General features: G+C 41.9%; 1 protein-coding gene across 1 annotated transcript in view; it reads right to left on the bottom strand.

Annotated features, from left to right (window-relative positions):
- Nucleotides 1–9,118: 9,118 nt before the first annotated feature.
- GUCY1A1 (guanylate cyclase 1 soluble subunit alpha 1) overlaps nt 9,119–20,874 on the bottom strand; it is a 35,817-nt gene continuing 24,061 nt past the window's right edge. The window contains exons 5-9 of the mRNA XM_081926047.1: nt 19,241–19,950; nt 17,895–18,380; nt 17,253–17,396; nt 13,047–13,201; nt 9,119–11,829 (exon numbers count right to left, since the gene is read on the bottom strand). Coding sequence (XP_081782173.1) covers nt 11,628–11,829; nt 13,047–13,201; nt 17,253–17,396; nt 17,895–18,380; nt 19,241–19,950 — 1,697 coding nt within the window. The 3' untranslated portion in view covers nt 9,119–11,627. The remainder of the gene's footprint in view (nt 11,830–13,046; nt 13,202–17,252; nt 17,397–17,894; nt 18,381–19,240; nt 19,951–20,874) is intronic.

The following is a 20,874-nucleotide window of genomic DNA, read 5'->3' as shown; positions in this document are numbered from 1 at the left end:
CGGAACGCAGCCAATCGCGACGGCGGCCCGGAGCGTGGCTTCCAATCGGAAGCAGAGGAGGGAATTCGGATGCTGCCGGGGTAGGAGGGGGGAAGGGGAGGGGTTGCGAATGATGGGGAAGGCAGGGCCATGCGGGCCGGTGGCGACAGTGCTGGGAGAGGCGACACCAGAGGCAGAGACGTGATTGCCTTGACAATGGGGGGACGAAGGAGACGCTTCAGCTGATGCAAACCAGGCTGCCCTGAAGTCATCCTGAGGGATGTGCGTGTGCGCCCAGGGCCAGATTCCTCTCGCTCTCTCCATCTCTGTTCTTGGCTGCTTCCCAGGGACTTGCTCACCTGTTTGCTTTACTTTGATTAATACATCGACTCACCTTTCTAGTCAGTGGCTTTTCTGAGAGTTGCATGGTAAATATTTAACAGGCACGATTGCTCTTCCCGTTCCCACCGGCTTCAGCATTTTGGCTCATCATTCGTGCGTTGTTATTAAGCCTTTTCTAGAGCCCCCTTTGTATTTCGGAAGAGTGGCAACTATCCTCTCTATCCGAAAAAGTGTGCATGCACACGAAAGCTCATACCAATAAGTAACTTAGTCAGTCTCTAAGGTGCTACTGGAAGGAATTTTTTATTATATTATTATTATTATTATTATTATTATTATTATTATTATTATTTTGTTTCAACTACCCTCTGTCTGCATTTTCACAGCTTATAACTCCATTTAGGATTTTTGCTGTTGCTATGATGAAGATGATTCCAAAATAATTACCCAAAAGTCACCCTGGCTGTGCTGAGAGCTGTCACTCCTCTAAACCCGCTAGTCAACTGTTATTTTCCAGATTCCATTAGAACAATTAAGGGGTGGATTCTGACAAAGTTGTCCAGGGCGGCCCAAGCCATTTTCCCGCCTGATGTGAAGGGCAAGATGGTGCATTCCCCATTCTCTCCACAGAATCTAAGTAGAAACCAGACTGGTAGTTGATGGTGATGGAACTGAGGCCTCCACCACACCCTTAGGGCAGCAAGCTGGCTTAGAGGCTGCAGGGCAGACCACATGGCACACATTTCTAGCCACTTTCTACCCCTCAGAATTTTCTGCCTGAGGCAGCTGCCTTGCTCTGCCACATGGACAGGCTGGTCCTGCTATTGCCAGTACTCCTGTCCTTTCAATAAACTGTGTATCTGTATCTTTCCAATTCCACATCTTCATCAGGGGTGCTGACCTTGCCTCTTGGATGTGGTATCCTCATCTCCAAACGAACATTATGAAAGTAGAGTTTATAAGCTTTCTGCCCAAATCCTTCCTCAGTCTCTGAAGATACTGACTTAAAAAAACCAAAAATCAATTCCAGAAGGAAAGCTGTAGTATTGGAACTAATAATAATAATAATAATAATAATAATAATAATAATAAACCAGTGGCAGTATTGCAGCTGGATAGTTGGGGCTTAAAGAGCAAAACTGGCCAAGATTCTTCCTATGTGAAAAGGAATGATTATAGTGTAATCATTAAATTGGCCATCAAAAACTGGAGGTAATAGCTAGCAATTCTAAAACTAGGCTTCTATAAATGGGGAGAGGGCCAAAACCTGCCATGGGTATTAAAAATACTTTCTTAAACTCCCTCTTATAAAAAGATTTAAAATAAAAATAAAAATCGAGACAATGAAAAACAGGATGCTCATTACCCAAGACAGACTCTTAAGGAAAGGAATTACTGTTTTCTTGCAATACATACCCGCAAGAGGCCATCATGATTACTGGGAAATGAAGGTTAAATAAACTCTTCTCTTGGCAGGAAACGTACCAATAGGGAAGTGATCCAAACTGGTGCCTTCTGGTGTTCAAATGTAATGGATAAAGGTCAGATTGGTTAAGTGCAGTAGCAGGAATTCAAAGACATGTGAGTGTGTGCTTTGAATATTGGACTTGCATGCAGATTGTAGTGATTAACACTGATGACCCACCCAGAGCTGTGCAGGCTGAATGAGAAAAGATGGGTTATGAAATATATTAGATTCAGTCAAAGCAATTACTATGTGCTGTTTTGAGAAGCTCAGCAGATACATCTAGTAACCATCATTATCTGAATCTGCACTATTCAAATTTCTAATTGAGTTTGTTATATCCCAGTGTGCACTTAACCATGCTTTAACTTATATGCGTATATAGAAATAATAGATTTAACAGTGGAACAATGTGGAGGAATTATTGAATTAGATCAGCAGGGAGGGGACTTAAAGACAATGTTCCTGGACAATTGCTTGATATAGCAAATTTTAGAAATGGTTGTTATATGGTGATCATAATTCTTAAATCATCTCTGTAGAACCTGTAGAATCAGTGTGACTTACCTGGAGGAAATGTGTTTGACAATTAAAGTATAATCCAGATCCACTCAGAAATAAGACCCACTGATGCAACTAGGACTTACTTCTAAGGGTGTGAGCATGGGATTTCAATCTAATCCTATGCACATGTACTTAGAAGTAAGCTGTATGTAATTCATCAGTACTTATTTCAGAGTCACCATGCAAAGGACTGGGCTGTAAGATCAAAATATTTTATTGCAAACAGCTTCCTATAAACAGGTAGTACAATTATCATCAGATTCGTTGCAATACACCCTTTCCCATTGTTGCACACCTTGGCAGTTAGGAGCTCCTTTTTCCTACTTCAGTGGGTAAGACAACTGTAGGCATTCCTAGATCAGGATAACTTAACCACAGTTTTCCATGCATTGTGAACCTCACATTTGGATTACTGCAATGCGCTCGATATGGGCTTAGCCTTGGGGAAGGTCCGGAGCAGAGGCTGCACATCCCTTTTTGCCACCTGAGGCAAAACAGGAAGGTGATGCTCCCCTGCCACCCCGCTTCCTCTGCAGGTTGCACAGTGGCAAAGTGGCAGCGAAGACAATGGGTTCTGGTGAGATCTCACAAGACTTTGGGGAAGACCTCTCCAGAAACCCCCCCCACCATTTCTCAGCTGATGGTGGAGATGGCAGGGGGCCCCATGGCAGCTGCCTCAGTTTTCCTCCTGGGCAGGCAGGTCTTGCTCCAGAGGCTGCAGCTGACACAAAGCACAGTGGGTAGGTTGCATGTGGGGCCAAACTAACACCAGCAAATAACTCCCTGCAAAAAAACACCATGCCAAGTTCAGGGTGTTGGTACTCACATGTAAGTCCCTATGCAGCTCAGGAGCAGGTTACTTGAGAGAATGTCTTATCTCTTATTATACCATGGGTCGGCAAACTAAGGTCCACAGGCCAGATCAGGCCCAATTGCCTTCTGGATCCAGCCCACGGACAGTCAGGGAATTGCCACATGGATCGCCAGCGCATGCGTTCTTTCCCTCTCCATCCCTCTCCCTCCCTCTCCCTCACATCAGCAGTGGCACCTCCTCCCTCCCTCCTCCTGGCTTCTCTCCGCCCTGCCTAAAGGAGGAAGGGGACTGGGCTTTGTTGGTGCCAGCAGCAGCAGCACTTGAGCAGATTCCATTTTAAGCAGCCCTTTTGCGTGCCACTCATCATCCCTCCACCGCCGCTGCCAGCCCCTGCTGCTAGCAAGACACAGGTAAGCAGCCACCGGAGCTCGTGGTGCTCTTGCATCTTTCTTTCTTTTCCAAAATATAGTCCAGCCCCCCACAAGGTCTGAGGGACAGTGGACCGGCCCCCTGCTGAAAAAGTTTGCTGACCCCTGTCTTATACATCTCAGCAGCCTGCTCCACTGTAACTCAGAGCAGGGCTTTTAGTGTGGCTGCCTCTGTGCTGTGGAACAACATTGCTGTCAAGATATTATCCATACTTTCAGAAAGCAATTTTTGTCCCGACTGGCTTTCCCAGCTAGATAAATGTGTCTAGCACAAGTGTCCACTTGTTAGCATTTTAGTCTTGTTTCAAAAGCTTTGCTTTTGTGCTTTTAACTCTTTATAATTATCTGATGTATAAATCACCCTGAGATGCTGCTTTAGAAGGTGATTAATAATTCAATAATAATAGTGAATTGTATCATCAGAGCAGTCTTTAATTCAGGAGAACCTGGAACTGATCACAGATCATGCAGCACCTTCTAAACAGACTGCCTTCAGCATATCCGGTGTATTAAAGGAGAAGCCAAAATAGTCGCTGCTGAAATGCTTGAGAAAGCACTATTGCCAAGTCAATTACTCTTCTCATTCAGACATCTCAGCTTGGTCATCTGTACCGGATGGGAGATGAATCCATTCCAAATGAACCTCTAACTAGAGAACATGCAGATGTTCAAAAGCCATCGAATCAAACAAAGATCAGGTTTTAAGGATGTTCACAAGTTAAGAGGGGCCTAAGGCTGAAAAGGAACATTGTAAGCTGGGAAATTTCAACTGGCAACAGGCTATGTAGAAGGTCAAAATGCAGCAGACAGAAAAGAATATAAGTAGAGGAGAGAGAGAATAAAGGAAAGGTCCACTGTGAAGTCTTTCCTCACCATACCTTCAAGGTACATAAATACCTTGAAGATACGATGTCCAGTATCTGTGTCCAAGATAACTGTGCATAGGTCAGTGATCCATATGTGCCATAAATATATTTCCCTTATTGGGGAAGGGCCATAACTCAGTGGTAGAGTATTGGCTTTGCAAGCAGGAGCCAGGTTCAGTCCCTGGTGTCTCTAGGCAGAAGTGGTAATGTCCCCTCTCTGAAATCCTGGATAGCCACTGTGGGCAGTATAGACAATACTAAGATGTATGAACCAAGAGCCCATATACGATAGTCCTCCTGCAAGTCACAAAGACATAATATGTTGTTCAAGTGTCATCAGGAGACAGCCTTGGTGGAAGAGGACAGTGGTGCTGAGTTTGATGCTTTAGAACTGACTCAATGTATGTTCCTCTACAAAGTTAGTAGAGCAAAGTAGTTTTCATCTGAGCTGCAGAAGAACTGTATCTTTACAGTATGCAGAACACAACCCAACATTCCCAGTTTAAGTCTCTGAAAACTGTTTTGTTGCAGTGAAGACTTTAGCAGAAGTAAGGGTTCATTACCATTTGCTTGTGTAAGCAGAAGAGATTATTTGGCTGTCAGCATCAAAACCTCTGAAGCCCATGGGACATATATCTTTAGAGGATTGTTTATTTTATTCCAGATTCCTGCACAGTTTATTATTTCTTTGACTGTGTGTCTAACCTCATGTTCCAGCACAACTGCATAGTTAACATTCAGATCCACCCTTTGTATTTGGGAGAAAACACAGCTCAAACCACTGTATCTGGATATGATGGGGCATTCAGAGCAGTGGATCATCTGTGTGTACACACTTTGGCATCCTTCTAAACGAAGTAGCATCATTTTAAACAACCATCCAGCCATGCAGTTCAAGGGAAACTCTGTTAATGTGATGGACACCATTTCCATGTAGGAAAACACATTACTAACAACCAGAACTACTGCAACTATGACTCTGGCAAACACAGATGTTCCACTCCTCTGAATGACCTTCCATATCTAGAGACAGCAGCCTGAGATATGTTTTCTCTTAAATGTAAATGATGGATCTAAAAGTTAAATATGCAGTTATGCTGGAACATGAGATTAGACATACCGCCAAAGTATTCTGCAATGTGTGATGGGAAGCACACATGACCCAGTGTGTGGCAGTTGTGTTTTTTTTTGGGGGGGGGAGCAAATTCCATGCTAGGGATCATTAGGAAAGGAACTGAACATTTAGACCATGTTCCTGTTACAGATGTGCCCTTCTGCTCCATGTTTAGGTGGCAATGACAGATTTTATGGGGACAGGCCAGCAGGCATGGATCTGCTCTTCCCCTTCAGTGAGTACTATCATTCTGAGATCTACTGAGATCTTATACTGTCGTTGAGAGAAGTCAAAAGTGCAAAACTGGTATCAAAAGTGCAAAGATCCTAGTTGGATAGCTCAGTCAATAGTTCATGAGATTCTTAATTTCAGGGTCATGGGTTTGAGCCTCCTGTTGGGCAAAAAAATCCTGCATTGCAGGGGGTTGGACTAGATGACCCTAATGGTCCCTTACAACTCTACAGTTTTGTGGTTCTATAAATCTAGCTTCAACAGATTTACCTCAAGTCATAGATTAAGACTTTGGCTTAAAACCATTTTTAAAAATCTTTTTGTTTTCCAGTCCTATTACTGTTAGAAATGAAATACAGTCTTGAAAGTATGGTCATGCTCAAAGGCTTTGACTTAAGATCCCTTAAAAAAAACTTCTGCTACATGTTATGTTAGAAGTAAAAAGAGAGAGAATAAAATACAAGATGATTCAGTGACCTGATGTAAGCCTTACTATAAATGGCAGCTGAGTTTCTATTTTTGGAGTTTCACACTCTAAGGAGATACGTTTCCTGCCTCTCTAAGCCTGAACCCTCAAACAATTTACACTTGACTAGTCTCTGTTCAGTCACCTGGAACTGGTCCAGAGTTAAGCGGTTTCAGGTCTGCAGCCCTTTTATGCAAATAAATGAGGTGGGAAAGAAGCTATTTCTGGCCACTGTGAGGAGAGACAAATAGGATCACCAAAGTAGGCCAGGCATGCACATGCAAAAGCAGTCAACATCTGGGCACAATATTGGGTTCTACATACAACAGAAGCCAGCAGTGTATCTTATAGCAAGAGTAAAGGTAAAGGGTAAAGGGAGCCCTGACCATTAGGTCCAGTCGTGGACGACCCTGGGGTTGCGGTGCTCATCTCGCTTTATTGGCCGAGGGAGTTGGCGTACAGCTTCCGGGTCATGTGGCCAGCAGGACTAAGCCACTTCTGGTGAACCAGAGCCGTGCACAGAAACGCCGTTTACCTTCCTGCCAGAGCAGTACCTATTTATGTACTAGCACTTCATGCTTTAGAACTGCTAGGTTGGCAGGAGCTGGGACTGAGCAACAGGAGCTCACCCCCTTGTGGGGATTCTGATCAGCAAGCCCTAGGCTCTGTGGTTTAACCCACAGCACCACCCGCATCTGGGCATAATATTGGGTTCTGAATACAACAGAATCCATCAGTGTATCTTATGGCAAGAGTACACAACAGGAAAACAATTCTGTATACTTGTTTCATCGGTAGCATTGCAAATCTATGAGGTAGCCATATTTGGAATACTGTTTACAATTATAGTTGCTCCACCTCAAAAAAGGGATAGCATAGAGCTGTAAACGAACAACCAAGATTGGAGCATCTTCCCTAGGAGAAAAGGCTAAAACATTGTGTGTGCAAAGCAGGGGAGAGGAGTAATTTAGGGGGGAAAGTGACTGTGGTAGTGGAGTTTCTTCTACAAGTTCCAAAGATCTTAGAAGCTCACTCTACAGTAACTTGGAGCAGGGCCGCCCATTTTCTGTGGAATAGCATTCCTATTGAAATATGACAGACATCCACTATCCACTTTCCAGAAACAATTGAGGGCATCTTAGTTCTGATAGGCTTTCCCATTTGGATAAGTAAGTCTTTATCATGAGTGTCCATTTGTTGGAATTTTGGTCTTATTTTCAATGTTCTTTTCTCTCTTTTTTGTACTTTTGAGTGTTTAACTGTGTTTAATTATTTTATATGTAAATTGCCTCAAGACAATGATTAATACATCAATGCGTGTATACACAAAGTGTTACTATTTAATAACACTAGAACTTACAGGGTCGTTCAATGAAAATGGACTGGTAGTAGTTTCAGGACAGATGACATGCAGCACTTCTTCACAAAGAATATATTAATCAAATTTATGGAATTCACAGGCATAAGATGAAGAGATGGCCACTAGCTTAGATAAATTTAAGGAAGGTTTAGACTAAACCATCAATTTAGTCATCAGGATGGAGGGATAGAATGCTTCTAGTTCAGGGGTCAGCAAACTTCTTCAGCAGGGGGCTGGTCCGCTGTCCCTCAGACCTTGTGGGGGGCCGGACTATATTTGTTGGGGCGAAATGAACGAATTCCTATGCCCCACAAATAACCCAGAGATGCATTTTAAATAAAAGGACACATTCTATTCATGTAAGAACACGCTGATTCCTGGACCGTCTGTAGGCCAGATTTAGAATACGATTGGGCCAGATCTGGCCCCCGGGCCTTAGTTTGCCTCCCCATGTTCTAGTTACTGTATCCTAAAGAGCAACACTAGGTGAGAGCTACTGACTTTATGTTCTTCATTGTTGACTTCCTGGAAGCATCTAGTTCTCTGTTTTGGGAAAGAGATTACTGGATTGTTGGTCTGTTCTTGTAGGGCCCCTTTGGCATTTTTATCATGCTGCGGGTTCACCTACTGATTTTCCAAGTCCAAAGTATAACTTACAATCTGTACCCATGTCGGATCACTCTCACTGGAGTCTAGCAGGGATATTGCATGGTCTGACATGGAAAACCTTTCCTCATGCAGACTGTGCCAGAGCCCTGGAATTTGGCACCATTCTGCTCCATAAGTGTTGGTCAGGATCCATAAAGAGTTGAAGGAGAAGGTTGAACTTGAATTACATGCTCTTGCTGTCTTATGATTCAACCTTACTGACCTTTACTAGGACAAGACTGGCAGGCTTCTTTGTACATTTATTATGCAGTTAGGAGCCACTGCCCCTGTTCACTTCACTCAACCTAAGCCATCCAACCCTTTTGCCACCACCACCCTTCCCTCAAATTTGGCCAGCTCCACTACCTCACCCATTCCCTCACCTATCCCTCCACTTCAGACAGTGGTATTTTGAAGTGCCGTTGTTAAACCTCACTCCAGCTGTGTTGAATGGGGTTGGGGACTTCAAAGAGTAGTTTGCCAAATTGCATTGTGAAACTCCTCCTTCCATTAAACAACTGGGATAGGCTGCCTTCCACCCTGTCATTATGCTGGAGTTGACATGGCTGTTTATGCAGCATGATGACAACCTTACATTTTTATGTATATAGGAAAAAATGTTCTGTACATTATTCAAGTGTTTTTCCTTTTATTGAAGTCATCATATATCAAAACATGAGTATACCACCCATATACACATACATATACACACACATATACATATATACACACATGCACACACACACACATACACACACACACACACACACACACACACACAACCTCACACTTCTGTAATGAATGCAATGCAATCTGTTTAGAAATGGTCGATACTGTAGAATAGTTTACTTTACACTTTAATATAAACTTAAATAGCAATGAAAAGAAAACATTTATTGCTATAATACATAACAAGGGAGATTTGTTCCCCTTGAAATCAGATTTATAAGTTTGATTACAGAGGTTTTAGCATTTGATTATAATCACACACACATATACACACACATTGGTATAATTTATTGACAGTGAAAGAAGTTCAGGAAGCAGTAAGTGACATATCTGTATACTAGCACTGAAAACAGCTGATAACCATATATGCAAGAGCAATCAAATGTAGGCCTACTCAAAATTAAGTCCCATTAACTTCAAAGGGACTTGCAGGTATGTGTGCATAGGATTGCAGTCTAAGTGAAATGCTTGGCCTTTTAATATCTGATTAACCTGTGCCTTTCAGGAAATGGTTAATACTGAACAGAGTTTTACTTAAAATGATGCAGCGATGCAGTGAAAAAGGATGTCCCATATTTTAGGACACTTTGGCCAGATTATACATTTCTCAGCTGGTAAAAAGAGCATGAAACTCTTAATCAAAAATTGAGGTTGTGCCATCATGTTATGCTTTCTCTCTTTCCTAATTCTTTTGATGACACATATTCATGATGACACATACTTCTTATATCACATTAGATAAGAAATAGGAAACTGTAGGAAGTACAGAAGTCAGAGCAGCAAGTTTGAGAAAGAAGAAATACCATTTCCAGACAGGTATGTCAAGAATAATTTCAGGGAGTTGTACAAATGAAGAGGAACAGTTACAAGTCTGAGATGGAGGGAGAGAAGGACAGAGGAAGGAGATCTTACTACATAGACTTGCTTGGACCCAGAGTGTGGCAGAAAAATGGTTCCTAAAAGGAAAAATTCCTCCTAGCTTAGTTTCAGAATTGGTCAGTATTTTACCAAGAATTTTACTCTCTTTGTTAATTGACAGGACTGAAGGATGCAAAGGCAGAAAAAAAAAATCCAGCCAAGCCATTTTTGGTGTCAGTGCGAATGCATAAACTATCACAGTGTACACATGGGGCCTAGGTCCAAATCTGTAGCGCATTCTGTATGCATGCAACGTGAAGACCGTGCACTACAAATGCATTCTGAGCTACCGTGTGAAAATCCACTGCATAACAAAAAGCACATTGAGGTATGGTGCTGGAAGAATTAAGATTAGGAATAGTTCAGATTCATTTAAAATACTGTAATGGGGCTACTTGAATGTCAACTTTGTTTCTGCTATACATTTAAAAATACTACTATAGTAATAATGGGCTGTAAATGGAAACTAAGAAAAGGTACACTGCATGGCTTGCAGTGTGCAGTAACTGAGATTGGACGTGTTTTCGCTTCCCCCCGCTTATGAACCAAACAGCCTTCTCCCCATCAAAGGAATGGTGGCCTATAGTGTCATTCCAGGCTACCCCTTTGGTGGTACTGTAGCATCTGTGAGGCCCCCTAGGCAGAATGAGGATGAGAGGCTAGACACCAATTCCACTTGCACCTAGGTAGACATTCTCTTTGCCATGTATTACATGTGCATGTTTAAAACTAGCAGTGGGCAATGTGGCATTGCTCACCTGGCTTCCCAATGCCAAGCATCACTGCTAGTTACCAAGAAAGAGATGAGATGGTAGGGAGCTTGGTGTGGTGCAGACATGACGATGGAAGCACTGAATTGGTTCTTCCAGGCATGCACCACACCCCCTGCCTACTTTGCCATTCCCCCATCCTTCTTGGTGCCAGCAGTGGCACTTGGGTGTTGAGAAGCCTGGTGAGCAACACCTCCCCACCCACCCACTAGTTGGTACAACTTGGTTAAGCAACTCTATGTAACCCGAATACAGTGGTACCTCAGGTTACAGACGCTTCAGGTTACGCAATTTCGGGTTGCGCACCACGCCGAACCCGGAAGTACCAGAAAAGGTTACTTCCGGGTTTCGGCACTCGTGCATGCGCAAAAGCGCTACATCGTGCTTTGCACATGTGCAGATGCAGCGCTGTGGGTTGCGAACGTGCCTCCCACACAGATCACGTTCGCAACTCAAGGGTCCACTGTATATTTCAAGAAAGAGCAGTGCTACATGTTATGCTGTTCATATAGCAAGCAGCTCAGTTCTGCTTGTTTTGAATGCTGTCCCTCCAGAAGTGATTCCTAAAGACTGGGAAGTCGAGAGAAGTGTCAAGCGCATACTCTAGGGAAGTAGGGAGCCCTTATCAGACTCACCTTGGTAAAGCAGCTGTTTGCAAGAGGAAAAGAAATATTAGGTGCCTGGGCTTTTCCCCTTTCATTGTTACACGAGGTGTCACTAATATGGGCCGCTCCTGCTTCTCACCCTTCCAAACTGCCACTGACTTAATATATTTTTACATAAAATAAAAATTAAAAGTAGTATGGAATATCCCTTTTTTGGTAATTTTAATACTGGCTTTCAGGTGTTAACAAGCTAAAGTGCTGTCATGTTTCCTTTTTTTGAATGTTCAGTTCATACAGAACTCATCCTGGAAATGCAAGAAAGCACAGCTTAGTCTACTCCTGTTGGTGTCCCCAAGAAATTTGCTTTTCCATCTTCAGCGTCTTTCTTTTGAAACCAGGGCTTTGAATTTGTTCCTTGAAGGTAAGCATCAAGAAAGTAACAGATCCCGGGAATATCACTTGGAAAGTTGGGAGGAAGTTCCTGCCTTGAACGAGGAGTAAATACAAATCCTGGATAATCTTTTAGTAACCTGCAAGAAAAATTGAAATGCGGTTAAATATAATATACATGTAACCTTTAAATAATGGTGATCAATATTATCAAAACAAATTCATATTTGTTGCTTTTTTGCATGGGAGGGTGACAGTTTCACTCTGAACTAACCACTGCAGTGCAAAGATCTGGAGAATTTCTTCTCACGTTTCTAATATATGCATATATCTGTCTCTGATATTGAAGAGAATGAAAGCCCGAGGACAAGTGAATTCTGCACAGCAAAGCTTTATGCATGTATTAAACTACTGCATTGGTGGTATCAATGCAAGTGACATAACGTCTTACTTCACTTCATTATGGATCAGATTGTGCTGCGATCCCTAATTTTCTATGCACGATGGTGTGCTGTATCTGCCATCAACACAAATTGCTAGGTCATATAGGCTTCCCAGCCGAACAAGTTTTTACTGGCTTGTTTTTAATTGTTGTATACGCTTTTTTAAAACAATGTTTTTCATAGAATAATAGAATTGGAAGGGACCAATGCAGGAATCCCAACCACATGGTCCCCCATCCAATTTGAAATTATAATTGACCCTGCTTAGCTTTTCAAATGTGCTAGGTTTACGTATGTGCAATTGTTTAACTATTCTTGTATCTGGAATTGTTTTATGTAAGTTTTTATTGTACTGCAAATCATACAATTGTTAAGAAATGCAGTAAATAATAGGTAATATTATTATTTGTTATTGTTTTGCTTTTTGGTTACAGAAAAAAAATTTGTCTCAAAGTGACTTACAATTTAAAAGGAAAAGGCAAAAAGCATACAATACCAAATTGAAATACATCACTGTTTGATCATTTTATTCAACCTTCCATAACATTCAGGTTTATCCATTCCTGACAGTGGTTCTCTTGCTGAACATTGCACAAAGCCAACAAGCACAAAATCAGCAACAAGAAGAGCAAAAGAGTCTCTTCCAACCTCTCCCCCCACACCACAACAAGAGCAAAACAAGAGCAAAACACCCCACAACAAGAGCAAAACAAGAGCAAAACACCCCACAACAAGAGCAAAACAGTCTCTTCCAACCTCTCCCCCCACCCCACAGTTCTGCTAATTCAATAGAACCATGTCATAGAATGCAATGCGGTACTTTGCAAAGGGGGGAAAGCTGCAGATAAATGTGAAAGTGATTAACAAGCCACCACTTGCATAGTATAAGAACTTTGCATAGTAAACTGCTGTACCTATAGGTTGTTGGGCTGACATTTATTTTCCTAGGAACGCTGCAAGACTCAAACTTGTTGGCAAGTGTTACGTTGTTTCCAAATAGGCAATACCGCGGCATTTTAACACCGACGACACCAGCAAAGACTGAGCCGGAATGCAGACCTATGCGCATCTTTTGAAAACAAAAGAAGATATATAATATTGTTTGATTGTTACACGTGACAAAAATCAAACTATCAAAGATGCAGTAAGTTTTATTAGCTTGCTTGCAATCATGGTGGATTATGACCAGAATATGAGCAGTGCAATTTGAAGAGCAGTAGTCAGATGGTAACAACAGAAAACTTCTTTTGATGCTTACTCTGCATAACCATTAGCCTAAACAAAGCATGTTTGTGCAGAAATGTCTGAGTGCAGTCCAACAGGAACGGTTGATGCAGAACATTAGTTTTGGTTTTGTTCTTTTCCAGCAAACCTTGTTGGGACAAATGGAGCTGGTGTTCTGTGGACCATTTTCTGAGAAATGAGTCCTTTAACCTCTAGCTTAGGAACTTGTGGGAGATTGTGTTTCTCAAATTTGAAGACTATTTCAACAGTTCTATCATCTTGGCTTCCCCTCAAATCAAGCACTTACCATGACTTACAATCCTGTTCTGTATCCTACAATTACATTTAAATGATAAATACTATGCAGCCAATCTATTCTTCCATGTCCAACAAAATACTTTGCAGCATGCTGCTTGTTTACAGCTAAACAAAAATTAGTTATTTATATTGTATCCTCAAAAACAAACACCTCTCAAGAGTTACATGCACACTGTCTTCTCTTTGCATTTTGTTCATAAACAAGGGCATATTGCATAGCAGAAATTATGTACAAAGCTGCAATCAGAATACCATTACTGTTCAAGGAATGGTCTCCTAATTTACAGGCTGGTGTTAGCAGTCACTTGAAAGTTCTTTACATAAGCCCAAAGGATCAAGAAAACGCCTGCATTGACTGATGGAAGCATATTCAAATCACAGTTCAAACTTTTACTAATATAATCAAACAAAATACTCTGCGATGCATAAGTGTTTTCCAGTTCCTAGCAGCCTGGAATCAACAGATAAATATGTAAATGTTTCTCTCAACTAGGATCCATCCACCTGCTAGTGAAGTGATCAAGCCCAGAAAACAGAAGGCAGGTGTTACCCAGGAACTGGAGGGGTCAGTGCCTTTGGAATTTTAGAGAACTGGCAAAGCCAAGTGCCTCCCATATTATAGTGAAACCACAACCAATTTAGGATTTGCTGAGTTGCAAGGTACAATATCTCATGAGGCACGGACTGCTTTTCTTCATGCTATGCCTAAAACTATCAGATGCTTCATACTTATAGGTCACAAGAAAGCAAGGGATAAATAATAAAATTGTAGAGTTGTAGAGTTGTAACCATGAGAACCGCCTGCAATGCAGGAATCTTTTGCCCAACGTGTCACTCGAACCCACGATCCTGAGATTAAGAGTCTCATACTCTCCCAACTGAGCTATCCATAGTGACATTAACGTGGTTTTATGGGCACCAAGGGGACTTTCCAGAGGAATGCTGATTAACAGTAATGAAAACTCAATTTAGGATATTAGTAGTTTGCTTTTGAGATAGCTTTTGAGATAGAATACAATTACACAGCAAGTGTCAAATATTGTAAGACTTAACTATCATTAAGTGTGTCGAAAACATTAAGTGTAAACAACCTCTTCTGATAAGGTCCAAGAGCTAAGCCCATATGCCAGCTGCTAGGGATAGATAACACACTAGTCGCTTTCTTGGAAAATCTAACATTATGGAATAGGACTGTGGAGTCTAAGGGCTACATTTCCCAATAGCACTATCTATGACATGTACTGCTAGGTTGCATTGTGGATCTATAGTTGAATATAGTACAAATTTAGTGCTCACTTCCATGTAATTTGCTTCTAGAAGAAACCCATTTGTAAATAAAAGGGACATAAATGCTAAACATGTGCTGTATTCTACTATAGTTTACTATATTCCACTATAGTTCTGGAAGTGGCTCTTATGTTGTCTGAAATCTCACCGTTAGGAAAGCATCAAGGACATGGAATAAACTGTGAATGCAGCCTCAGGGTGGGAAACTGCCCTGCTGGGAAAAGGAGATAAAACAGAGGAAGAGACAGAAAAGTAGAGGGGATGTCAGCCTAGGATCAGGTCTGTGAGGGCTGATGAGACACCAGTGGAAACTCAAGTGGAAAAGAAGATTGATTCTAGCAGTATGGGAAGAAAGATAGCCCTGAGATTCTGGCTAGACAAAGTGTCTTTGTGAGAAAGGCCATTGGTAACTGTACTAAAAGGCAAGAACAGTGACTGCAAGATGAGCTTAGCACACCAGCAGTGCTCTCCTGATTTTTATTAATGTCCACTTGGTGATTCATGTTCACATGCTGCCTGGGCTGAAAATAAATCTTCCAAACATAATTTCCCCCCTGCCAAGGCATATTTATCTTTTCTGTAGAATCTTGCAGCCAAAGAAAGTGGTGTGCAGTTCAGATCGATATTTAAAACTCAGTCCTTGGCCCCTTTAGGGCTCTCATTACTCTCTAAAAGTTGCCAGGTGATAATGCTGCCATAGAAACAGCAGCTCGAATAACTCCTATGAACTCCACACCTTGGACTGACTTTCTTTAGCAACCCTGCCCCCTGACCTTACCAGTCCTTTTGGACAGAATAAGCCAATAGTTTTAAGCAGTTGACTTTAAACAGTGACTTTAAGCACTGTGGTCCCCCAGCCATAATTTCCTTCAGGCTGCTTATCCTCTTTTTCTCTCAATTCCATCTCCCCTACCCTTTTCCCAAGCCACCTATCATTCCCTCAACTTCCTGTTTTGGTTCATTTCTTACTCTGCTTTTTTTCATTTTCTTCAGCCCCCTTGGTTTGGGGCAATCTATGTCATAACTGGGACATGGGTGGTGCTGTGGGTTAAACCACTGAGCCTAGGGCTTGCCGATCTGAAGGTCGGCGGTTCGAATCCCCGTGATGGGGTGAGCTCCCGTTGCTCGGTCCTTGCTCCTGCCAACCTAGCAGTTCGAAAGCACATCAAAGTGCAAGTAGATAAATAGGTACCGCTCTGGCGGGAAGGTAAATGGCGTTTCCGTGCGCTGCTCTGGTTCGCCAGAAGCAGCTTAGTCATTCTGGCCACATGACCCGGAAGCTGTACGCCGGCTCCCTCAGCCAATAAAGCGAGATGAGTGCCGCAATCCCAGAGTCGGTCACGACTGTACCTAATGGTCAGGGGTCCCTTTACCTTTATGTCTTAACTTCCCCACATCCTAGGACTCTTCCTTCTCCTCAGTCTGACCCTGTGTGATGGTTTCCTTCTAGCCAAACAGAACTTTCTCTTTCTCCACAGAATCTGGATTTCAAACTGCTTTGTACTCTGAGCGACTGAACATCCAGTGGCAACACATCAGCTAAGCCAGTATCACACCACAAATCAAGTATTTGTGGGGCAAATAGAAACTTTTGTGGGAAAGCAGCATGAGGGAAGGGTTAAAACCACCTCCAGCCCTCAAAAGAGCACCTCCCATCATACAAATACTATGAAACAAATTCTAAAATATAGGTGGTTTGATCATGGATCTTTCACATCACACCTGGTTTGGTTCCAATTCTGCACAGAAAAGCACAAATGAATTTAGACCACTAGTCATGAGGTAAATTAAATCATTGTGAAAGAAAAGCATTTTAGGTAATACTTCACTAAAAAGTACACAGGTGGCGCTGTGGGTTAAAGCCTCAGCGCCTAGGACTTGCTGATCGAAAGGTCAGCGGTTCGAATCCCTGCTGCGGGGTGCGCTCCCGCTGCTCGGTCCCAGCGCCTGCCAACCTAGCAGTTCGAAAGCACCTCCGGGTGCAAGTAGATAAATAGGAACCGCTTACCAGCGGGAAGGTAAACGGCGTTTCCGTGTGCGGCTCTGGCTCGCCAGAGCAGCGATGTCACACTGGCCATGTGACCCGGAAGTGTCTCCGGACAGCGCTGGCCCCTGGCCTCTTAAGTGAGATGGGCGCACAACCCCAGAGTCTGGCAAGACTGGCCCGTATGGGCAGGGGTACCTTTACCTTTACCTTTACCTCACTAAAAAATGAAAATAAGGAACATTTTTTTCTACCAGCTAGTATTTAAAAGATCAGTCGTTTAGTGAATTTGAGATAACATGCTAACCTTGATTAGCTCTCCATGTGGAGACATCACTTCATTGGACAGCTCCATCATTTTCAAAGCCATCAATGCAATCTGAATAGCATGGGTCTCACTTTCCTTGTGTAAGCCTCCAGCCACACAGTATGCATCTCCAATGGTTTCTACCTGAACATTAAAATAAATAACTTAGAACACAAGTAAAATCACATGAAGAAAACACAGAACACACTTGGAAGGGTTGTCCATAACTCTGTCCCCTCCAAAATGCACCCACCCACTTGAGATTCACATGAACTTGAGTTCTGATGTGCTAATTGCATGATGCAACTTGCCAGCTGCTGGAGCAGATTATTTTGAGCTGTAAAATCTGGTTTACTGTGGTGTTTCATTATGACAAAAATGTCAAAATATTTATCTTTCATCCACCATCCATGAGGTTCTATCATCAGTCCTGGAGGCATTAACTCAAAAATAGTGCCAATGAAGCTAGAAGATTTACTCCACACTAAATGCACCAAGGATTGCATTCTGAGGTATACAATTTGTTAAATGACTTATTCCAGATTAACAGCATCCTCTCTAAGTTGCATTATATCACTCAAATAACCTTACAAGCTTGATTCCCCTCTCTAGGAGGACAAATTGGTGCAATAAATTCTCTACCTTATAGACATCCAGCTCTCCACACTGGTAATCAAAGAGAGTGTAGAGCTCGTTGAGCATTGTGATAACCTGCATAGGTGAACACTGGGAACAGATAGCAGTGAACCCTACGATGTCAGAAAAAAGCATTGTCACATTATTAAATTTCTTGGCCTGTACAACTTGTCCTTGCCACAGCTGCTGTGCAACCTCTCCAGGGAAAATAGAGCACAGAAGATCTACTGTCTTCTTTTTCTCCTCTTCAAGGGCTTGGTGTGCCTGCTCAAGAGTAGCCTTCAGTTTTCCTAGCCTTTTCTTCAGTCCATCTTGAGCTCGGGCTTGTTCTCCTATTAAAACAACATCCCTAAGTGCATTATGAATCGGAATATCTGAAAGATAGAGGCCACGTCCTGTAAAGTCTTCTAGTCTATCCACACAGGGGGATCCCAAGAACAAGATGGTACTGGACTCAAAGATGTAGATCATCTGTCCTTTAAGGTCCATAACCTGAAACAATGAGAGAAAGATGAGGTGATGTGAGACTTCTGGAGCATTATGGAAGTTTACTAATGCAGTGATAGCCAAGTTATTAAGCCATAGTACCAAACTCTCTCCAGACAACCTGCTTTGGGGAAGAAGCTCAATGATTATTATAAAATCACAAATCTCACACCTCTGGAGAGCTTTAGATAAATAGGGGCTGTCCCTGTACTAGGTGGAACTTAACAACTATTGTTCCCACTGGGTAATTTGGTAAGGAGAGGCACCTCACATGCACAAATAGGGGTCAATAAGAGCTAGAAAACTCAGAGTAGGGTCTGGATGCAGCTTGCAGGCTATCCTACAGATTTGCTGGCAAGGGCCAATACGTTTAAATGCTCTCCTGTGATTATTTGCTTTTAAAAAACCTCCTTATTGAAATATATCTTAAGGTGGAGTTTTAACCTAGTTTTCTCCCTGACATCCTTGTTTTCCATGAGTAGGGTCTTTCTCATGAGGTAATGTTAAAACATGCATTCCCTTCAGCTGCAGTCCAAAGTGGAATGACCCCAAAATAAACGCAACAAGTGGAGAATAGCTTACTTCAAGCAAACATTCCATTGTGAATGGAAGCATTAACAAATAAATGCAAGAATTTTTTATGCTTTCACTTTTGCGCTTTTGCTATGAAAAGAAACTTACATGAGGAGAAACTTCAAATTCAAAATTCCCAATGTCAAAGCCCCCCCAAATGGGAGGAGGAATCATTCATATTTATTCACTCATTGCCTTGTGCAATACATCCAAAGCTACTATTGCATTTGTACACTTGAATTAGAGATGGGATGAAGAAATAAGAAATATAAATATGATAAACCTGTTCTTACCCCTGTTGACCTTTTAAGAGTGCTGTCCCCTCGTCTCACTCTTATAGTAAACTGCATGTTTAGCATTGTCATGATCCCACTAAACGTGGAGTTTATTTTAGGGGCCAGGATTTCGAACCACTCATCAAAGTTTGGCTTTGCTTGAAATTCTCTCCTGCTCAACAGTCTCCTTATACCATTGCCAACTTGCAGAATAGCCATATCCTTGTCAAACATGCAATGAAATGGGAAAGTCTTGCAGAACATAGAAGCAGGAATCACAAGAGAAGACTGAGGTTTACAGGGAGATAAAGATGGCTTTGCACTTTTGACTTGCACAGAGTACAACAAATATGGCTGGTTAATAAACTCAGCACTATCTTTGCAGAAACAAGGGGGCATCACTGTCACTTCAACCTCTGTTTCATACAAAATGTGAGCTGCTGCTTTGATAATGCCAGACAGGATGAGGCTGGTTGTTTTCTTGGGAAAGAAATAGTACACGTTTAAGAAATCTGGGTCCTTTTCCAAGCACAGTATTGAGACCTCTTCAAGTCTACCCTTTTTTTCTGCATCGTGGCAATGAGCACTCTGCTTCAGAAGAGTACTGAAACTGTTCAAGAAGTCTTTGAGGGATCCCCCGACAACTCCAAGGATATGTTCATCTTCTTCATAGCATATTTTGAAAAGCTCTTCACCAAGAGATTCCTTCATAATGTTTACTGGAACTCCTGCAAAGTTAAAACATTTTATACCAGCATTCTTCTAAACAGTATGCCTTTGATTTTTTAAAATCCTTCTGCATTTCATTTTCTTTCACCCCAAACCTGTTTTCCACTATTAAACATCTTCAAACTAACAAAGCCATTTCAGATCAGTCTCTGGAGGCATCTCCTCTCATTCTTGCAAAACCTCATATGGTAGGAGCAAAGTACTTGTTGACTTTGCTTTGCAATTTTATTTTATTTTAAATATCTTAAACTTTTAATCGTTATGTCTTTAATAGTTTTATTGTATATGTTAATTAAGGAATTTTTATGTTAGGTATTTTAATTATGGATTTATTTTATAGTTGTAAACTGTTTAGAAATCATTTGGACAAGTTATAACAACAACTTTGCACGTCTATTTGTTTTGAGCAAAAAATTGGTAACCATTTCTAGTGGAGGACAATGAATAAGAGCCCTTCCAAATGGACAAAAAAGACGTGGATTAGAGTTTACTAAAATCTAAGAGCTGAACTAAGCATTTGGTAGCAAACATGGATTTTGGAGTCTGAGGTGGCACTTGTCCACTGGAAAGCAACACATGTGGTATGCGTGCAAGTTCTAGAGGAGAAATGCCAAAATGTTCATGTATCACCTCATGACAAAGAGATGACATTGCAGAGGAGGTGTGTACAGTGGTACCTTGGGTTACAGATGCTTCAGGTTACAGACGCTTCAGATTACAGACTCCGCTAACCCAGAAATAGTACCTCGGGTTAAGAACTTTGCTTCAGGATGAGAACAGAAATCATGCAGTGGTGGCACGGCGGCAGTGGGAGGCCCCATTAGCTAAAATGGTACCTCAGGTTCAGAACAGTTTCAGGTTAAGAACGGACCACCAGAATGAATTAAGTTCTTAACCAGAGGTACCACTGTACTCCAATACTA

Source organism: Podarcis melisellensis, assembly GCF_964234715.1.
Source record: "Podarcis melisellensis genome assembly, chromosome: 9".
In the NCBI taxonomy this organism is placed as follows: Eukaryota; Metazoa; Chordata; class Lepidosauria; order Squamata; family Lacertidae; genus Podarcis; species Podarcis melisellensis.
The sequence above is the reverse complement of the archived record's forward strand: the minus strand, read 5'-3'. Positions and strand labels throughout refer to the sequence as shown.